The sequence below is a fragment of the Panulirus ornatus genome, chromosome 59, assembly GCF_036320965.1.
Source record: "Panulirus ornatus isolate Po-2019 chromosome 59, ASM3632096v1, whole genome shotgun sequence".
Lineage (NCBI taxonomy): Eukaryota > Metazoa > Arthropoda > Malacostraca > Decapoda > Palinuridae > Panulirus > Panulirus ornatus.
In genome coordinates this window covers 10967921-10987525 of record NC_092282.1, presented here as the reverse complement: position 1 = coordinate 10987525, position 19605 = coordinate 10967921, and the positions used below count along the sequence as shown (strand labels likewise).

General features: G+C 37.0%; 1 protein-coding gene across 49 annotated transcripts in view; it reads left to right on the top strand.

Annotated features, from left to right (window-relative positions):
- Positions 1-19605, top strand: part of LOC139767302 (cytoplasmic dynein 1 intermediate chain-like) — a 120094-nt gene that overhangs the window by 72866 nt on the left and 27623 nt on the right. For 8 of the 49 annotated variants that reach the window (XM_071696550.1, XM_071696525.1, XM_071696555.1 and 5 more), the window contains 7 exons: positions 8356-8376; positions 10606-10650; positions 11501-11548; positions 15541-15741; positions 15930-16086; positions 16243-16365; positions 19165-19296. In XM_071696550.1, coding sequence (XP_071552651.1) covers positions 8356-8376; positions 10606-10650; positions 11501-11548; positions 15541-15741; positions 15930-16086; positions 16243-16365; positions 19165-19296 — 727 coding nt within the window. The remainder of the gene's footprint in view (positions 1-8355; positions 8377-10605; positions 10651-11500; positions 11549-15540; positions 15742-15929; positions 16087-16242; positions 16366-19164; positions 19297-19605) is intronic. The other 41 variants (XM_071696560.1, XM_071696558.1, XM_071696547.1 and 38 more) reach the window with 14 other exon arrangements.

Here is a 19605-nt window from a genome sequence, read left to right as displayed (position 1 = left end):
CTAAAGCATTCTCAGAGTTCTTTAATTTTTTTGACATTTTATTGAGCTATCCCTACCCTCCCCATGTAAACCTTCTGAGTGTATTTGAGGGTAGAGGTACACATTCCGACAACATTATAAATTTTACAGAACCTTTCATCATAGTGTCGTGGTTCTTGGCTTCTAAACTCCATTTCCCAATCCAGGTTACCTTAGAAATTGTTGAGTGTTGTGTAGTCTCCAAGATCATATCTCAGTTTTGTTTCATTTCTGCCCTTTTTAACAATATCATTTACTACATAAACTTAAGCATTCCATTATGACTCTTTCCAGTTGTTGTATTATATATAAGATTCTCAATATACAGCTAGTATCTGTAGAGATAAGATCTGGTAATAATGATCTTTTAGTTTTCCAGTCCTAGTGTGTTCATTGACATGTTGGTATGAGAACTTTTCCTGTTTGCACTCTAACAATTTGTTTCCAGGACTCTCTGTTATCATGAGAATCCAGATTTCCCCAGTTTATCTTTACAATTAAAACCATCATTATCAGTAGCCTACCATCTTTGAGGTGTGTGTTTCACTGCTACATGACCATTTTTATTGTGGATATTTTGATCTTGCTAGGCTAGGAAAGGTGAAAAGGTATATTGATGATGATAATGCATTGTATATAACAGTTTGGGAGTGGATCTTAGCAAATAAGGCTGTTCTTTGTTCCTGGTGGTACTTTCCTGTTGCAGGAAATGGCAAATAAGTGGAAAAAGTAATACTGTAATACTGATAATGATAATAATTGTAATAGTAATAATGATGATTTTTTCTTCATGTTTGTTTGCTGTTTCCTGTACTTGTGAGGTATCACCAGCAACAGATGGAGAATGGCTTCAAATGTACACCAACACCAAAGCCCCTCTTACACAGTGAAGAGTCCAGCCCCTTGATTGCTTGTCTTATCCTATGTACCACATCATTCCAGTTTTCTGTATCCCAGAAGTACCTCTTACACACCATCCTTGCAATCTTCTTTTCTGCTTCTCCCTCCACTGCTGACATGTATATTCTCTTAGTCTCTCTTTACTCCTGTCTGTATGTCTGCATGGAAGCACACCCTGTTCATTTCTCTTATCATACACTGTTCACTTTCAGGCATTTCTTTTACATAGACATTTTATACATGATCAGCCCTCTTCAGACATTTCATTCTCAGTACCTATCCCTCTCCATTTTTTTCAGTTAGGGCTTGACTTTCACCCATACATTGGCGTTGGGACACCTTTACCATCAAATATACCCAACGTAGCAGTCACAGGCTGATCTATATTTTTATACACTCCTCAGTGCACCTTGGACCTTTTTTCCCCCATACTTTCCCTGTGGATCAATTTAGCTCCCATTGTTCCATCCTCTACAATATCCATTCTTAAATGTCTAAAACAATTCACTTCCTCGAAGTTCTTAACATTTAAATTCGTTATTAGACCAGCCTGTCTTGCCTCCTTGCAGAACCTCATAGCCTTACTTTTATACATATGAACTCTTATCATCCTCCTTTCCAAAAACTTTAAAATTCAGACACCAGTTTCTGCAGTTTCTTACTTGAATCCTCCTCCAGAGCTATGTTATTTGCAAGCATCATAGCTCACCTTCCAGATCCCCCCCATCCCCAGCATACTGCAGACCTGCCTCTTCCAAGACACTTGCATTTATGTACCTGACCATCCCATCTATAAAGAGATTAGGTAACCATAGTGATGTCATGCACTCTTGAAGACCCACAGAACCAGTCACCCTCTTTCCTCCTACTTCTACACATATTATACTCTCTCCAGAAAAACTCCTCACTATATCTGTCAGTTTTCTTTCCCCACCTTATATTTGTAGCACCTTCCATGAGTAATGTCTTTCAGCCCTATCATATTCTTTCTCCAGATCCATAAATGCTGCAAACAAATCCCAGGCTTTCTCTTCCACCCCTGAAGCAACATTGCTCCTCCCCAGTCTCATGCCTCATGTATGCTGTTACTTTCTCAGTTACCAGTCTCCCATACAACTTATCAGGTGTACTCAGTGGGTTTATACCTCCGTCATTTGAACATTCACTTTTGTCCCCCACGCCTTTATATAATGTCAGTATACGGATACCCTTGACTATACATGCATCAGAAATTCTTGGTAACTAATTAGTAAGACTGTCACCTTTCCTTAGAAATTCAGTAGCAATCTGATCCACCCTCACTTCATCTTTCATTTGGCTTTCACCACCTCTTCCCTTTTCACCATACCATTCACCATGACTTTTTCACTCTGTATACGTCCTTATCCCAAGCACCTCTCATCTGGCAATCTATTGTATCTTAAAAAGTACTCACCTTTAAAAAGTACTCATCTTCTCTTTACCTTCTATGCGCCAGCTACCATCTGCTCCCCATGTTGATGCTTCCATTAGTTTTCTTTATCTCATGCTGTTTACCACCTCCTAAAACATTTTTTTGAAATTTACTGATACTTTCTCACCCCTTCTCTCACTTGCCTTATTTTTTGGCCCTTTCACCTTACTCATGACCTGCCATTTCCTTTTGTATGTTTCCATATCACTTGTTTTCCAACTCTGTGGGTATTGCCTTTACACCTTCCTTACCTTTTTTTTTTTACTAACAACATAATTTCTTCATCCCATCTTTTGCATGACACACACCTTGGCCTCACATGTTGATTCCCATCTTATGCCATTTTTGACTCAATGTCTTAGTATTTCTGCACGCAAGTCTCTTTCCAAGCTCACTCACTTCTACCACCCTCTTCCCACAGATGTCATATCCTATTTTCTTAAAGCCATTACAAACTTCCATACTTACCTCCACAAAAAAAGTGACTAGACATCCCATCAGCAGCATCTCGCAACACATTCACAGCTACCAATCTCTCCTTTGCAGACTAATCACTATTTGCAAATTTGATAATGGTCAATGACTCCACTCCTCCAGGATCACTTATGTATGCATCATTTTTAAACCAGGTATTCCATATCGGCAGCCTTTCAGCACACAACAAGCTGTTCACCATTTTCATTTACACGGGGTACCCTAGTCCCACAATTATACACTCACCTGCCACATCACCCACTTGCTTTCCAAACCCCCACCATTAGTACTCAGTCCCTTGCATCAACATTGCAGATATGGCCTGTCATCTTCTCCCAGAAGACTCGCTCCTCTAACTCACTCCAGTCCCTACCAGGTCATGATCACAGACCATCACCCACCTCTTGTAATCTTCTCACAGTCTCACCCACATCAATGTGGAACTCTTTTCCTTACACTCTTAAACACATTCCCCAGCCTCTTCAGTATATGTGCCACCCTCTCCTCTAATCTTTCCCTCATGCCATCTCCTTGGACAAAACCAGATCACTTATCTCTCTTTCCCTTTACCATAGTTTCACAGAGAGCCAGAACATCAGGTTCCTCTCCCCATACATACTACCTATCTTCCTTCTCATCTTTGTTACACTCGTGCACTTTCAGACACCCCAGTCATAGTCTTTGAGGAACACTTCTTGCTTGGTTCCTTCTGCTCAAACCTTTTGGAAGGCCAGCACAAGAAGAGGGGGGGGGTTCAACTCCTTCCTAACTTCTCTTTTAGTCACCTTCTGAAACATACAGAAAATATATTTGGGTAGTATTCTTTTTCCCCCATCACTAGGGATGATGATGTTACTATTATTAGTATTTATTATTATCATTTTCATCATTATATATTTATTGATCACCATTTCTTGCATCAGTGAGGTAGTGCCAGGAAAGAGACAAAGAAAGACCCATCCATTCATATACACACATGTATACATACAAGCCCATACACGAACATATACCTATCAACATATACATACATACACATACACAGCCATATCCATATATACACATATATTTTTTATTTTATATTTATTATACTTTGTTGCTGTCTCGCGTTAGCGAGGTAGCGCAAGTAAACAGACGAAAGAATGGCCCAACACACCCACATACACATGTATATACATACCTGTCCACACACACACACACACACAAATACATACTTATACATTTCAACGTATTCATATATATACACAAACACATGCATATATACACGTGTACATAATTCACAATTGCTGCCTTTATTCATTCCCGTCGCCACCCCGCCACACACAAAATGACAACCCCCTCCCCCCGGCATGCACGTGAGGTAGTGCAAGGAAAAGACAACGAAGGCCACATTCGTTCACACTCAGTCTCTAGCTTTCTCATTCACAACAGACTGCATACTTGCCCCTCTCTCCTAAACTCCTGCATTCACCTCCCTAACAACCCCATCCATGAACAAATTAAACAACCATGGAGACATCAAGCACCCCTGCCGCAAACCAACATTCACTGAGAACCAATCAGCGAACAACAACTGACGCACTTCCCAAGCCCTCTCATCCACAACAGACTGCATACTTGCCCCTCTCGCCAAAACTGTTGCAGTTTTCTCCCTAACAACCTCCTACATGAACAAATTAAACACCCATGGAGACATCACGCTCCCGTGCAGCAAACCGACATTCACTGAGAACCACTCTTTTTCCTCTCTTCCTACACGTACACAAGCCTTACATCCTCGATAAAAACTTTTCACTGCTTCTAGCAACTTGCATCCCACACCATATATTCTTAATACCTTCCACAGAGCATCTCTGTCAACTCTTATCACATGCCTTCTCCAGATCCATAAATGCTACATACAAATCCATTTGCTTTTCTAAGTATTTCCCACATACATTTTTCAAAGCAAACACCTGATCCACACATCCTCTACCACTTCTGAAACCACACTGCTCTTCCCCAATCTGATGCTCTGTACATGCTTTCACCCTCTCAATCAATACCCTCTCATATGATTTCCCAGGAATACTCAGCAAACATATACCTCTGTAATTTAATGATTCTGTTTCCTCTTTTAGAAAGTTAAAATACAAGGAGGGGAGGGTTTCTAGCCCCCCGCTCCTGTCTCCTTTAGTCGCCTTCTACGACACGTGAGGAATGCGTGGGAAGTATTCTTTCTCCCCTATACCCAGGGATAAATTCTTTCTCCCTTTCTTTCATCCATAACTGGTGCCACCCTGCTCTACAAGAAACTGCATCGCCACCCCTGCGTCAGCGAAGTAGCGCCATGAAAACATACAAAAAAGGCCATATTTGTTCACAGTCAGTCTCTAGCTGTCATGTGTAATGCATCGAAACCACAACTCCTCATCCACATCCAGGCCCCATAGACTTTTCCATGGTTTACTCCAGATGTTTCACATGACCTGGTTCAGTCCATTGACAACACATCGACCCTGGTATAGCACAACGTTCCGATTCACTCTATTCCTTGCACACCTCACCCTCCTGAATGTTCAGGCCCTGACTGCTCAAAATCTTTTTCACTATCCTTCCACCTCCAATTTGGTCTCCCAGTTCTCCTTGTTCCCTCCACCTCTGACACATATATCCTCATTGTCAACCTTTCCTCACTCATTATCTCCGTATGTCCAAACCATATCAACACACCCTTTTATGCTCTCAACCACTCTCTTTTTATTACCACACATCCCTCTTACCCTTTCATTGCTTACTCGATCATACAACCTTTCACCACATATTGTCCTCCAACATTTCATTTCCAACACATCCACCCTTTTCCGTAGAACTGTATCTATAGCCCATGCCTCATAATCATATAATATTGTTGGAACTACTATTCCTTCAGACACAACCATTTTTGTTCCAAGTTAACGATCTCTCTTTCTACATATTCTTCATCGCTCCCAGAACCTTTGTCCCCCTCCCCCATCCTACAACTCATACTATCTTGGTTTCATATGCTCATACTTTCATGGTTTCATTTGCTGCTATGTCCACTTCCAGATATCTGAAACACTTCACTTCCTCCAATTTTTCTTTCAAACACATTCCAACTAACTTTTCCCTCAACCTTGCTGAACCCAATAACCTTGCTCTTTTTCACATTTACTTAGCCTTTCTTTGTTTCCTGGTGCTACCTTGCTAATGATATGGATGATTATACTGATAATAACAGTAACAACAGGACTAATGATTTTGTATATTGAATTGCTCATACCACTTACAGACAAACAGTGTCCTCATTTACACACATCCATTCTCTAGCTGTCCCATAAAGTGCACAGAAACTATACCCTGCTATACACAAAGCTAAGCCCTACAGACTGTTTCATGGTTTACCTTGACCACTTCATGTGTCTCATATTTGTAGAGATAAACATTTGTACAACAGTGAACAGGGATGATACAGCTTTAAAGTCTTTACACATGTAAAGTGAGGGAAGGAAAAGGTGGATTATGTGGGCTGCTAATTTGTAATTGTTCTCTTACTTGTTTAGATGGAATAATTTTTAGTTGTATGTATGACTTTGTGGTTTCATTGTTTGTTATGCCAAACTGCAGTTTAAGGACTACGGATCTTAGGTGGCAGGAAGGGACAGTTTCAAGGATAGAGTAACAACTTCTCCCCAAGCAGTTAGATAATATCCAGATGATGGTTTAAGAGTTTAGAGGGTGGTTTTTATGGAGAGCCCCTTGATAGGGTTATTAGAGACTGAGCATGATCTTGACCCTTCCTTTTTCTGTATCTTCTTCTAGCCCCTTTTGTGTAATACATAATGAGGAAAATGAGATAGGGGAGTCATAGGTGAGTTTGAGAAGAATGAAAGTCGTGTGGAAGTTTTTGGGTTCAGGTACAAGGACTCGGAAATGTCTTGAATTGGTTCAGAGTGTAAAGGTGTTAGCTTGAAGATTTGATGCTGGTAATGACTTGTTCATTTTAGCTTTGTTTATTTTCCACGTTCACAGAGGAGCTTGCTGGACTATACAACTTGGTGTGTATTTGTGTGCAAGCATTTTGTGTATTTGTGCATGTGTGCGTTTGTGTGTATATTTTTTTGTTGGGGTTTAGACTTGATTACATCAGTGCTGTTTCTTGCATTTGTGTGTACATTCTCCTATTATGCATTGTGGCTCTGCAACCTTATCAACAGATACTAGAATTGCTTAGACTTGTTTCATTCTATTTGTGGAGCTATTTTCTGCCTGTTGAGCAGGGTATGCCTTGCAGATCTGCATACATTCTTGTCTATGTGCATTTTTGCGTGATGAAATTAAGAGTTGAAAATGCTGAATACATTAGTTAATGAGATCTTATTATTGGCTGTTTTTTTGGTACGTTAAAGTTTCTCCTTGTAACATTATATGTAATAGATAGGTATGCTTTCATTGTGGGATATACTAAATGGTACGTGTCATACAATTGAACACCAAACTAGGTAATGTGATTTAAGAAAAATAAATTTTTTCTGGGTCATGTACTTATAGGGTAATAGAAATCCTTAATGGTTAAGAAACGTTATCATGCTTTCTTACTATTTTCTCTCATCTCTCATTTAGTTTCAACTTTACCCAAATTTATGCAGTTATGTTTTAACTTTTTTAAACAAAAGCATCAGAATATTTATGATATACTTTAATGGTGTAATTCATTTTGGGTTAACACCACTTTCAGCATGTGCTTTTTTATTATTCTGATGTTTTAAGTAAAACTCTTTCACTTGATTTTTATTGGTGAAATGTTTTCTTCTTTAGTAGTTAAGTATCTTCTCATTCATTGAAGTTTTTCATTATTGTATTAATTACCCTGTGCTTTCTGTTAGATGATTTCACTCGATTATATATTTTACAATATATATATATATATATATATATATATATATATATATATATATATATATATATATATATATATATATATATATTGTTTTATCAGTGATAAGAAAATGAGACTGTTTAAGTGACTATTATTGTCTGAATGAACGTGTAACTTTCTCCTCGTTAGCTGTACATTACATTCATTGTAGAAGTGAAAGCTTGTTATTAAAACAAATCATCTAAAGGATTGGAAACACAAGCTGTGGGCAAGAAATGCATTTCATGGTTGCAGTTGTTATAACTAACAAAGACTAACTATAAATATCTTCCTTGTTATCATCTAAGTAGATATATAACTGTTGAAGGAGCTGTTTAGTAGATAAATAACTATTAAAATAGCTCCTTGCATGGTGTTAGAGAATAATTGGATACTAAAAGTTAATGTGAATTGACTAGCTCTCACCAGAAGAAATATGAATATTTAAAGCCTTGTAAATATCATTAGTATTGCTCTCTTGTCATAGGAGTGTTTAGTCTTAGATAATACCATAAAAGATGTTTTAGATTGCAAAAGGACAGGTGATGTATCAGAAAAAATACTCACTTTTACCCCATCTTCTCCCTCACCCCAGCCCATGCCTTCGACTATTACGGTAAGTGTTAGTTTTCTCCGTGAAACTCTGCCCCCCTGATATCAATAACTAAAACAACAAACCAGAAAAATTCTCTTTATAACCACACAAAAAATTTCTGCTCATCTTCTGTACTGTAGCTTGTTTTATCCTTTAATTTTTTGTGTTTTTAGGTTTTCTATTATTTTTAGTTCATAGCCTGCTATATGTGCATATTTGTATTGGCTTTCTATTTTTATTTTTGCTTGTGCAGTATCCCATGGGCTTGTTAGCATTATTAGATAGTGAGGTTTCCAGACATTTGTAGTTGTCAACTTTGTCAAATGTCACGCTTGTAATGAGTGTTGGGCTGGTGCTTTTTCTTGCTTTGTTGCTTGTTGGCCTTAAACGTGCCTTCCCGAGTGTCTTCCACAGAGCAGTTGTTCATGGAATAAGTGTTGTCTAGAGAATGTATATAAGTTTGTTTGGTGCATTAATTCATGTGCCTGCTTGCTTACATATGTTGTTTTATTTTAGTTTATAACAGATTATGTACATGCGGGACCCTGTGACCTCATTAGACAACCCATGGACTTGCTATCAGCTGACAGATTCAGTGAACACTTTTCACTACCTTCAACTGATATGAACCATCTCCTTTATATCTCTCTAAATAAGTGGACTGTTTTGACTGGTAGACATTAGAACTTGGCCTTTCAAGTTTTGATCTGTGCAGTAAATTCATTTTGCTTTGGCTGATTGACATATTTCTTTTTTGTTTTAAATTGAAAATCCGAAATGTAACTGAGGATATTTTTCTGTAATTTTTATTGCTGGCTTTTTCACTTTTGATATTTGTTATATTTTATGCATCCAAGTGTATGAGTATGTTCTCAAAGTAAGAATTGAAAGACCATGGAAGATTTTGGGGAATTTTGTAAATGATTCACATAGTTTGATTGTATCTTTGCAGCCAATCTACCATTTTTGATGTGGCTGGTTGCATAGATATTCAAAATGTGTTCCTTGATTACAGAATACCTCAAAATTACTTTTTAACCACATGACAGAGTTGACACTATTTCCAATAGTACTGAATGCCTAGATAACAAGGAGGAGCAGCCATCCGAGTCATACCTTTCCATGCTTATAAGGAACATGTCTCAGTTGCTGAAATGAGACTGATGAGCCTTATGGCTGGAAGTGATTCCTGGTGGAGCTTGTATCCCTTGGATAGTTAAGACCAAGTAGAGCCCAGGCTTACATCTCCATAGCCATGTCAGTGTATATTAATTGCATTGCATTTATTGCCTGCATACCAGTTTTTACCATTTTATTATTTAGTGTATGGAAACAGTTTTTGAGCCTTATGCCCTCAGATCTTTTTATTTTCATTTTTTTTTTGTATTTACTAAAACAACAGCAACAACAGTAACTTTGAGAGCATTTCCTGCCATACATGATCTGTGTGCCAACATTTTTATTCTTTTTTTAGGATTTGTTTATCTTTAGTTTTTGAATTGGTTCTCAAAATCTTTTGCTTGTATATCTTAGCCATTTGCTTGACTGGTCCTCCCCTCCTCGTCCCCACTTACTTTTGAATGTTGCCTCAGTGCCACATTATATAGCTTCGTTTGCCTCTTGGATCCTTTGCATGACTGTACGAGATGTAGAAAGTGTATGGGTAAATTATGCAGATAAAGTGCCATTTGTAAATGTTTGTCCCAAAGACTTGATGCATGAACAAATATAGGTGAGAAAAATGGGAAATCCATGGCAGGAGTACAGAAAAAACATGTTCATCAGTTGGTGCACAGATAACGAATTCTTTGCCCCTGTGATCAGGACCCAAATTCTGGACTTTTATGGTAGTGTAAAAGTACGTTTAAGTGGCACGTTTTATAAGATCGAAGTAACAATAGCAGTAAGTTTAGAAAATTATGACCTTTGAGATCAACTATATAGATTTGCTCATAATTTTTCATAATTTGGGCCTGTACCCTCATGTCCCAGTATCTTTGAAAAAAAAGATTTCCTAATAGCGACAGAAAATTAGCTTGGGAACCACAACAATGGATACAGAACCTTTGCTTCTTTCCTGGACTTTTTTGAATATCAGCCAAGCCACATAATTTGTCGGGGTAGTGGCCTGTTGTTTCATGTGAATCCTCATCAGTTATAAAGATTTGGTTGCACTGTGGATTCATTCGTAATGTTTATTTGAATAGGCTTTGGTCTAAATTTGTTTTTTTTCTTTTTTCCCAATTCTAGGAGATGGAATCTTAGCTCAAATTCGATCTAAATACCACAGTATGCGTAAGTAACCACATGGTTTGTCAATTTTCTTGGTTGTTAATTCTTTTCAGTGTATTGCTTAGTTGCTTGATAACCTATGTTGAGGTAGAGGCGTTAAAGCCTTGAACATGTAGCTTTGGCTGTCAAGGAATGAATACAAATGCTTGTGTCAAATCTTGAGAAATTCATAACAAGTTGATTTGTCACAGCTGTAGTTCTTTATTTTACTTTTTTTTCTAATGGATGCATTAATGAAGTTGCTGTTACAAGAATAATTAATTGGGTTAATGACTGCCTGTCATTTGATAATTCCTGAGTTTAGTGAGTTGTAGCTCATCAATTTCCCCGCATATGAAAAGGTACATGGAACTAATCTGCTTGTTAACATTTACAAGTGGTCCACTTCTATATCCACAAGGTTCTGTATCCTAATGACTGCTGTCGCTTGTGTACTTGTGTCGTCAATAGTCTTCTGCAGTCTTATTATCGTAGTGCATGAGGCATGCGAGAAATGTAACACACAAGTAATGTTCACATATTCTTCCCACAAAGGCTTGTTATTCAGAGCTGCTGTCAGCTTGCTCGTTGACCTTAAAAAAATAGGCAGATATTTTTTCTCTGATTCCACTGTGCCATGTTTGTTTATTATGCATCAAGAAGGAAGTGTAGACTAAAATTAACACTTTTGAGATCCTGTTGTAATGCTGGTTTTCCATGTTAGAAAAATTAACACTTAAAGTTTGTGATCGAAGGTTAACAAAACAAGAGTTGTTTGTGAACTGATGTGGCTGTGAGGATGTTTGCTAACAGCCCACCATGGAGATAGACTGACTTGGTCTTTTTTTCTTTCCCCCCTCTCTCCTATACCCAGACGAATATAATCTAAACCCAGCGCTAGAATGGGATGATGAATTCACAGGTAGGTCCCATGCTCTTGGCCGCTTCTGCTGCTGCTGATATTATCATGGATGTTGCCTTTGCTTTCTTGTTCACTGCTGCTCACATATGTTTGCTTTTAATGTTTGTTGCTCTGTGTCCTTTTTTTCTTTGTTTATTACCCTTTATATTATGTTTTAATATCTTAGTGGTATGTATGAAATGTGATAAATGCAAAAACTTTTGGACACTTACCCAGATTGTCAGTAATGTAATTAGCAAGAATTTGAGAAATTAGTCTCTCCTATATGGTATATGGGCTGAATTTGAAGCAAAGTTTTTGCATGAATAGGCTGTTTGAAACTGAAACTTCACCAGTATCATCCATCCACAGATTCCCTGCATTTCTTGTATCACAAGATTTTATGTCTATCCTTTGCTTGATGCTATTTGACCTATACTTGCTTTATTCTCAATTGACATGACTGACGCTGCAAACTGTAAAGCCTAGACTAGACTACAGGTTATTGCAGGCTGATGTGTTGTACTGATGTAATTTTATGCTAGGGCTTGCTAATTCTTAAAGGTGTAACAAAAATGGAGACAAGAAAACTTCTATTTGATTTTGGTGAGTGGGAAGTTTATTAGCCCGCTTAAAATATAGAAGCCTAAGATTAAAGTAATTTGCTTTTACTAGTGTACTGATGTAATATTGTAACTATCTGATGGAAAAGCATTGACATTCTATAGAAAGTAACCAGGTAGGATTAATCTTACCAAGTCCTTTCGTCAGGGACTATGATTCTGTTACATTCAAAACTTGTAAGCATGTACCAAATGATTCCAGATGACATTAGTTTATTATATGAAATCTGCTCAAGAGACTAACTCAGGAAGGAACGGGTGATGATATCATTGTTTTGGTGCATAAATTTTAGTGTTCACAGTATTTCGATATGTATATATACTGCAGATGAAATCACGTTTATCATCTGATGGCTGAAAGCAATGATTATATCACTTAGAGAATCCTTATATACAGTAGTATGCTGTATATGAAAAAAATCCCATAGCACTGTAGCTGTATTTGATGGTTCTCTTTTCCTTATCATTGTGTAGATAATTGCATGCTTACTTGCCATACTGTTTATTCATTTAGGACAGTAGTACTAAATGGTACATGTCAGATCTTCAGTGCGTGCTGAATGCTGGTCAAGGAGTATGCTCGTTGATGGGTTTATCATCACAGTGGTGTTGGCTTTGATGTAAAGTAACTTTGATATGGGGTCCTCCACTTGTCTTTTGAATACTATAGAGATTTTTTTTTCTTCTTTAGCAAAATTTGAAGGATTAACTGTAAAAAACTATTATACCTCTTTTCTTATTTTATTATTAGTTTGATTAATTCTATATTCACATATTTTCATATATTTTAATTTTTCATATTTTCTCACAGTATTTTTGGTTTGCTGCTATTGAGATATTTGATGAGAACTGGAATGTGAGCTAAATGTGCCATGTTAAGAGTTGGTATCACTTTGTGTTTTCAAGTTGTATGTTTGATTGTTGGATATTTCAGTATACTGTAATATATTGACTTAACAAACATATAATCTGTCTTAACTGCAAATTTTTATAAAGTTATCTGTTAGGAGAGCAGTGAAGTGAGACCAAACACACAACATAACAATGACAGTTACAAATGTGGCTCCAGCAGAAAAAAGTGGGTTTTGTACTAAACTTCAAAAGTGACGGATGTGCCTCCAGCAGAATGAAATGTGTTGTATATTGCAGTTCTTGAAGAATGTTGTAACAGAATGCAGTTGTTTTGACAAGACCTTGTGCTGCAGGGAAATTTGAATATGTTATTGATTATGTACGGTATTAGAATATACGTCTGATTCACTGAATTCCTCCTTCGAAGGGGAACAGTGCCCTATCACAGTGATATAAGCTCTGAATTATAATATTGAATGTCTGTCCTGATGACATTAGTTTTCATGTGTCCTATGCAGAAATTATTCCTTACTGGATACAAAAGCTGTGTTTACATAAATATGTGAAAAACAGTATGTCACTGTAACCAAAGAATTAGGCATCCCAGGATTTTATCAGTCTGTTGATTTGGGGACCCTAGTTATACAAGATTAATTCTGACATGAGGTGTATGTCTGTATCCATTCAATTCAGACGGGTTTTGGAATCACCTTGACGATTTTGTTAATGTATGTGTGCCTACATGCATAGAGGTAAAGACATGTTACATATACACATGGTTAAGGAATGGGGCAGCACAAATGAAAAACTCTTTCCATGTGGCACTCAAAGAGTGATCACAGCACTCAGACAGATATTTTATCAGTTAAGGAACTAATCTCGTTATTTTGTTGGTTTCCTATTAGACTAGTAGACTCAACATACATTCCTGATGCCTGTCACGATCACTTTACTCTTGGGAGGTGTTATGTATTCTTATAGAAAATTAATAATATTTTGCACTATCTGTGGTGAAATCTTTTAATGCACAAGTAATACATTACATCTATAAGTATGGACCAAGGTTTGATCCTTGGTGCTTGTTTTATTGGCATTGCTGCTAGTTGAATGCATAAGAGTTGGTTACTCTAGCATCGAGTAGTTCTTGTTTAGCTATCTCTCTTAGCCTGGATGCATCTGTAGTTGTTTGGCAGAACTGAATAGTGGGTACTTCATTTTTGTACTCATTTTGTAGATGCGTTGTGGGTGTGTTTTTGAGTGCTGTTTCATGCTACTATAAACATGCTGGCTCATTTGTTTCACCTCTTGTCTGAATATAAGGAAAATTGAAAGCAACCAAATAATACTGTGAGTTTTTTTTTCCTGGTGTGATCGTTAGTGTTATGGCAAATGTATATTTGTTGCATTCCCCTCCAAGTAATAATGTAATTTTTCTTTTGTGCTATAATTTGATTTTATTATGATAGTTCATACATATACTTATGAACATGTTCAATGTCAGCTAGCCTCCACTAAATATAGCTATGCCACTAATACCAAGATGATGTGGGATGGAGATGGTAACTGGTAATAATATAAGGCTCCCTCCCTAAGTCTGATTATGTGTTCGTGTCAAAAAAGGGCAGGTAATTAGTATAAGGAGGCTTCAAAGTTCTCTTGTGCTGACAGCCCCAGGTCTCAGCTCTGGCATGGCTGGAAGTGTGCAGCTTGTTATAATAAAGTGCACTAAAATGTTTTGGCAAACTTAGCGTTGAAATTCTGCACCCACAACTAAAGAGTAATCACTCTGGGAAGGGTACCACCACCCTGCTAAGCAGTGGGACACATGGCAGAGGACCCAAAATATTTCAGAATGTATATAAACTTTTTATGTTAATATTTAGGAAGTTGATCTGCTAAACAAGAAAGAAAAATCTCTATCTTACTTTAGTTTTTTCAAGAGAAATCTATGACCAAATCTATCTTATACTACTTGTGTCTTTCAACTTATAACTATTGGTACCTTCCCAGTTGGTAAGTGAATGTTTTGGGATTCTACCCAAATTCTTCTTAAATATTCTTAAGTTTGTCACTATTGCATTTTTATTTAATTTTCTTCTTATCACCTGTGATATGAAATGGCCAGTTCCAGCATAGCATGGTCTTGTCTTCTTGTCTTGCACAATATTGTAAAGTAGTTATCTTGCTCTTAGACTTTTTTTTTTGCATTTTTTTATCTACATTATTAGAATTAAGTAGTTCATGATTAAGGAATTGAAAGTTTTTTTGTAATTTGTTTTTATTCCAGTGTTAAAGTTGCATTGCTAGAACTTTCAGAGAACAAAGGCAGTTTGTTAATATATTAATAAGATAGGTAAAATTTTCTTTACCTCTTCTGTAGGCAGGTATGTAGCTCATTAAATTTTTCAGTCTGATTTTTATAACATTAAATTGCATTACTGTTTTATTGTAGATCTAGAATTTCTTACAAATGATGAATTAGATATTGAAGTATTGAAATAATTTGTGGATATGGGAATAGACTCATTTACCGTGTAGTTCTTACTTATGATGACCCGCAAGCCGAAGAAGAGGACAATTCCCTGACTATGCTTGACACACCACCCATATATGGAGGGGGTCACAACCGTCATTTACCTCCTGGAATACTTCCTACTGGCATGCCAACCGTTCAGGATGTAAAGCCTGCATTAGCAACTGAAGCTGAGAAGAAAATAGAAGAAGAAAAACCAGAACCACGTGAGTATTATTTTAGGAATTTTGTAAAGAATTTTCTGCATTAATGTTTGGTGCTGATTGGAGTACATTTATATTTAGTTTATGTTTTGCATATTATGTTTTGTATAATACAAAGCAAAATCTTATATTTCAAAATCTGTGACTGCAAAGTGAAATGTAGCCTATCAAAATGTTTCATATCTTGACAGCTCGTGAACTCTCAGATGAAGAGAAGCAGATGGTAATGATGACAGAAGAATTCCACAGTTTCTTTGATCGTACTACACGCATTATGGAACGTGCTTTAGCTGAGGATGCTAATATTTTTGTAGATTATTCACATGACTACGAGGAAGATGGTGAAGCGTATGTTGCTTTGGTTTGTTTACAGTATGGAGGAAAAATTTCCAAATTGAAATATATGAGTGATTTTTCTTAACATTGTTATAGATTTTGATTAGGCATTTTTTTTTGTTAAAGTGTTCTCTCATAGATGAATATTTTTCTCTCTCAACCATACAGAAATGAGAATGGGGGAGTGAAATTGTCTCTTAACCGTTGGTTCTTTGATGAGAGGTGGTCTCGTAATCGTTGCATTACTTGCATGGACTGGTCTCCCCAGTATCCAGAACTTTTAGTGGCCAGGTAAGGAAGATAACTACATTCAGACAGTAAATTAGAAGTAACAGCAGGAGGCTTTGATCTGTAAGCTGTTAAACTTAGAAAGTTTCAAATTTTTGGCGTAGATGTAGAAAGCTATCTTTTTCCTCTGAAATTTTTTGAGATACCGATGTGGTCATTTTTTCCTTACAGAATAATAAGAGATGAATTTAGGTTATTGGGTGATCTCATTTATGTAACCATTGAAATATTAATGTGGGTGATTTTTTTCATTCTGTACTTAACAGGAAGCTGTAAATAAGTGAGTGGAATAATGTATTGGTAATGGCATTTGGATAGACCATCATCGGAAAATCAAACTAAAGAAAACCAAGTGGCCAACTGACTTCAAAGTGACACACTTAAGAATTCGTCGAGTGTGTACCCAAAATGACAACATATCTAATCCGGGGTCCTAACAAAATATCAATAGCTCATCAAATGCTATATTGATTGTTAGCTAGCATGGAGTTTTCTTTTGTAGCAGGGAATTAGGTCTAGAGATATGTGCTTTAGTATTCACAACTATATTCCTGTTCCAGAGTCTCAGTGACACTTTATATTCCAAAACTGTGATGAAAATATATTTGGACTTTTGTATATTTAGATTTATTTATTTTCTTATTTTCATTATATTTTTTCAAACCATTCCATGACCCTTAGGAGCATCCTTGCAACCTTGGGTTTGGGCATCGGTGGTCTAGAGGAATCATGTCTTGAACCCATTGAAATTGAAAGGTGTTGGAAAATGTCTCATTGCTTGCCTTCTCTTGAAGGAAATTGTAATGATGACAGAATTTTTAGTTTCTTTGCCAACCACACGTTATGATACTTAAGAAGCTTATCTCTTTTTCTTTAATTATACATATATAGGCTTACCAGTGTTATGAAGGAAATTCATAGATACTTTTATGGGTTTATTTAAAGAGGACTGTCAGAAAGTCCATTGAATCATGATAAACTTAGGAGCTGTTGTTATCAAAGAATATTGAATTTCCCCTAATGCTGTACAGTATTAATGTGTGTGATTGATTGATACTGATGAGGACTATAAATAGAAGAAATGAAGAAAGCTTGAGGCAGTATTTGATAATGTTGGCAAGGAAATTGAAAAGAGTGGAAGAATCAAAGAGTACAAAGCAATTAGTCACAGGTCGGCAGTACTCTGAATTAGTTTGACCTAGTCTAACTTAATTTTACAGAAAAAAAAAAGGAAGAGCAATGCTGAGATGATGGGACATTGCTTTTACTGGAGGGAGTTGTTGTTTATCCAGAAAGTTGATATAGCATTCTGGCAAGAAAGAGCATTCCTGTTCTTGAAAGATTCATCATTGTAGCATAAATGAGATGGCCTTGATGGTGGCATTCAGTTGCCTGTGTCATCTTGGCCTAAAAACAAAACAAATGCAAAAGATGTCACTGCTCTCATTTGTAGGCATACTCCCAGGTCCAAGACAGCAAGCTTTTTTTATAGTCGTATATCTTTGTACAGCAAAGGTCCTCATTCCTTGCCACACAGGATGGTAAAAGCAGGAATGCCTATTTTCTTCAGGCAGATTTTGAATCTCAGTATTTTACATGTCATCCAATTTTAGCACTTAAAGCTAATACCATAAGATTTATTTTTGTGCCCTTTCTAAGTATTACAGGTATATTTACAAGCACCTGAGGTTGATGGGATACTCTAAGTACATACTATCTACCCCTAGAGTCCCTTTTATTTTTATGAAAACCCTACAACACTGTGCGGGATTGTATGTCTGGTGGGGTGGCATGTAAAACTGAGTTAGGAGGGTGGCTATTTAGTGCTTGTCGGGCGATCTCATTTTGTAAGTTTTGTCATTGTTATATTTGCTGGGATTAAAGGATTTGTGAGTGGAAGTTGCTGGAATTTGAGGCAGTGGTAGGCTTTTTATTTGTGCATAGGCATTTGTGGTTAGTTATGGAATGGTTTAGATAGGAGGAGTCTAGTGCTATTGCAGAGAATTGAGTGGCAAGCATGTTAAAGTGGGATTGCATTAGAGGATCTTTGTTATGTTGTGTAAGTGTTGAGTATTTTTGGTTGCTTGGCAGCTAGTGATCGATCCGAGTGCTCGACTTTAAATCCCTTAACTCCGTCTGAAAGCTGGGTGTAGCTTTCAAATGGTTGTAATTGGTGTCCCATGGGTAGCTGCCAGCAGTCCTGGTGTTCTTGCTTTAGAAACTGGTGTAGCTGTAGTCAGACACTGTAGATGTGCTGTTGTGGGTGTAGCTGGTTGGACATCCATGCAACATAGATGTACTCTGATATAGGGCTAGGCAATATGAACTAGTGAGCTGGAACTAATCTTATAAAAGATTGGTATAGGGCAGAGCACTGCAGGTGGGTCCATTGGGTTAAAACAAAGCAAGGCATGTTGTGGGTCGGTATGTAAAACAGAATAAGGTAGTGCTGATAGACTTGTCACCAAGCTAACTGCTAAGACCAATTATGATTATGGTCTGGTCTGGTGATGGAGATCTGTGCCTGACTCTGTCAATTTGAAGTGTTGAAAGGAACATTTGATTTGTTGATAGCAATGTGCTGAAGTTACATATACTCTGCAAATGCTGTCATTACTTTCTTTGGTAAAGAGTAGGTGCTGCTTTTTGGTGAAAGTTTTGTTTGTCAGGTATTTTACTGTATGTAGAAACAGTATCTTTTCTTTTATTATCTCTTTCCTGCATTTGATAACCATTTTCTTTCAGTTTATTCATGGGTTATTGCATATTATGATAATTATGTGCCTTTTTCCTCTCACACAGTTACAACAACAATGAGGACTCCCCACATGACCCAGACGGTGTGGCTTTAGTTTGGAATACCAAGTTTAAGAAAGATACACCAGAATACATATTCCATTGTCAGTCTCCTGTAATGTCTGCCACGTTTGCTCGGTAATTCTGTTGTGTATTGTTTTTAGAATACTTTTTGGTGTTATTGAACTCCACCTACATGAGGTTACACTGCAAATCACTGGTTATCTTTAGGAAGGTTGTATCATGATGGAATACCAAGTTTAAAAAAGATACACCAGAATACATATTCCATTGTCATTCTCCTGTATTATCTGCCACATTTGCTCAGTAATTCTAATGTGTATTGTTTTTAGAATACTTTTTGGTGTTACTGAACTCCACCTACATGAGGTTACACTGCAAATCACTAGTTATCTTTGGGGAGATTGTATCATGATGCATACAGTC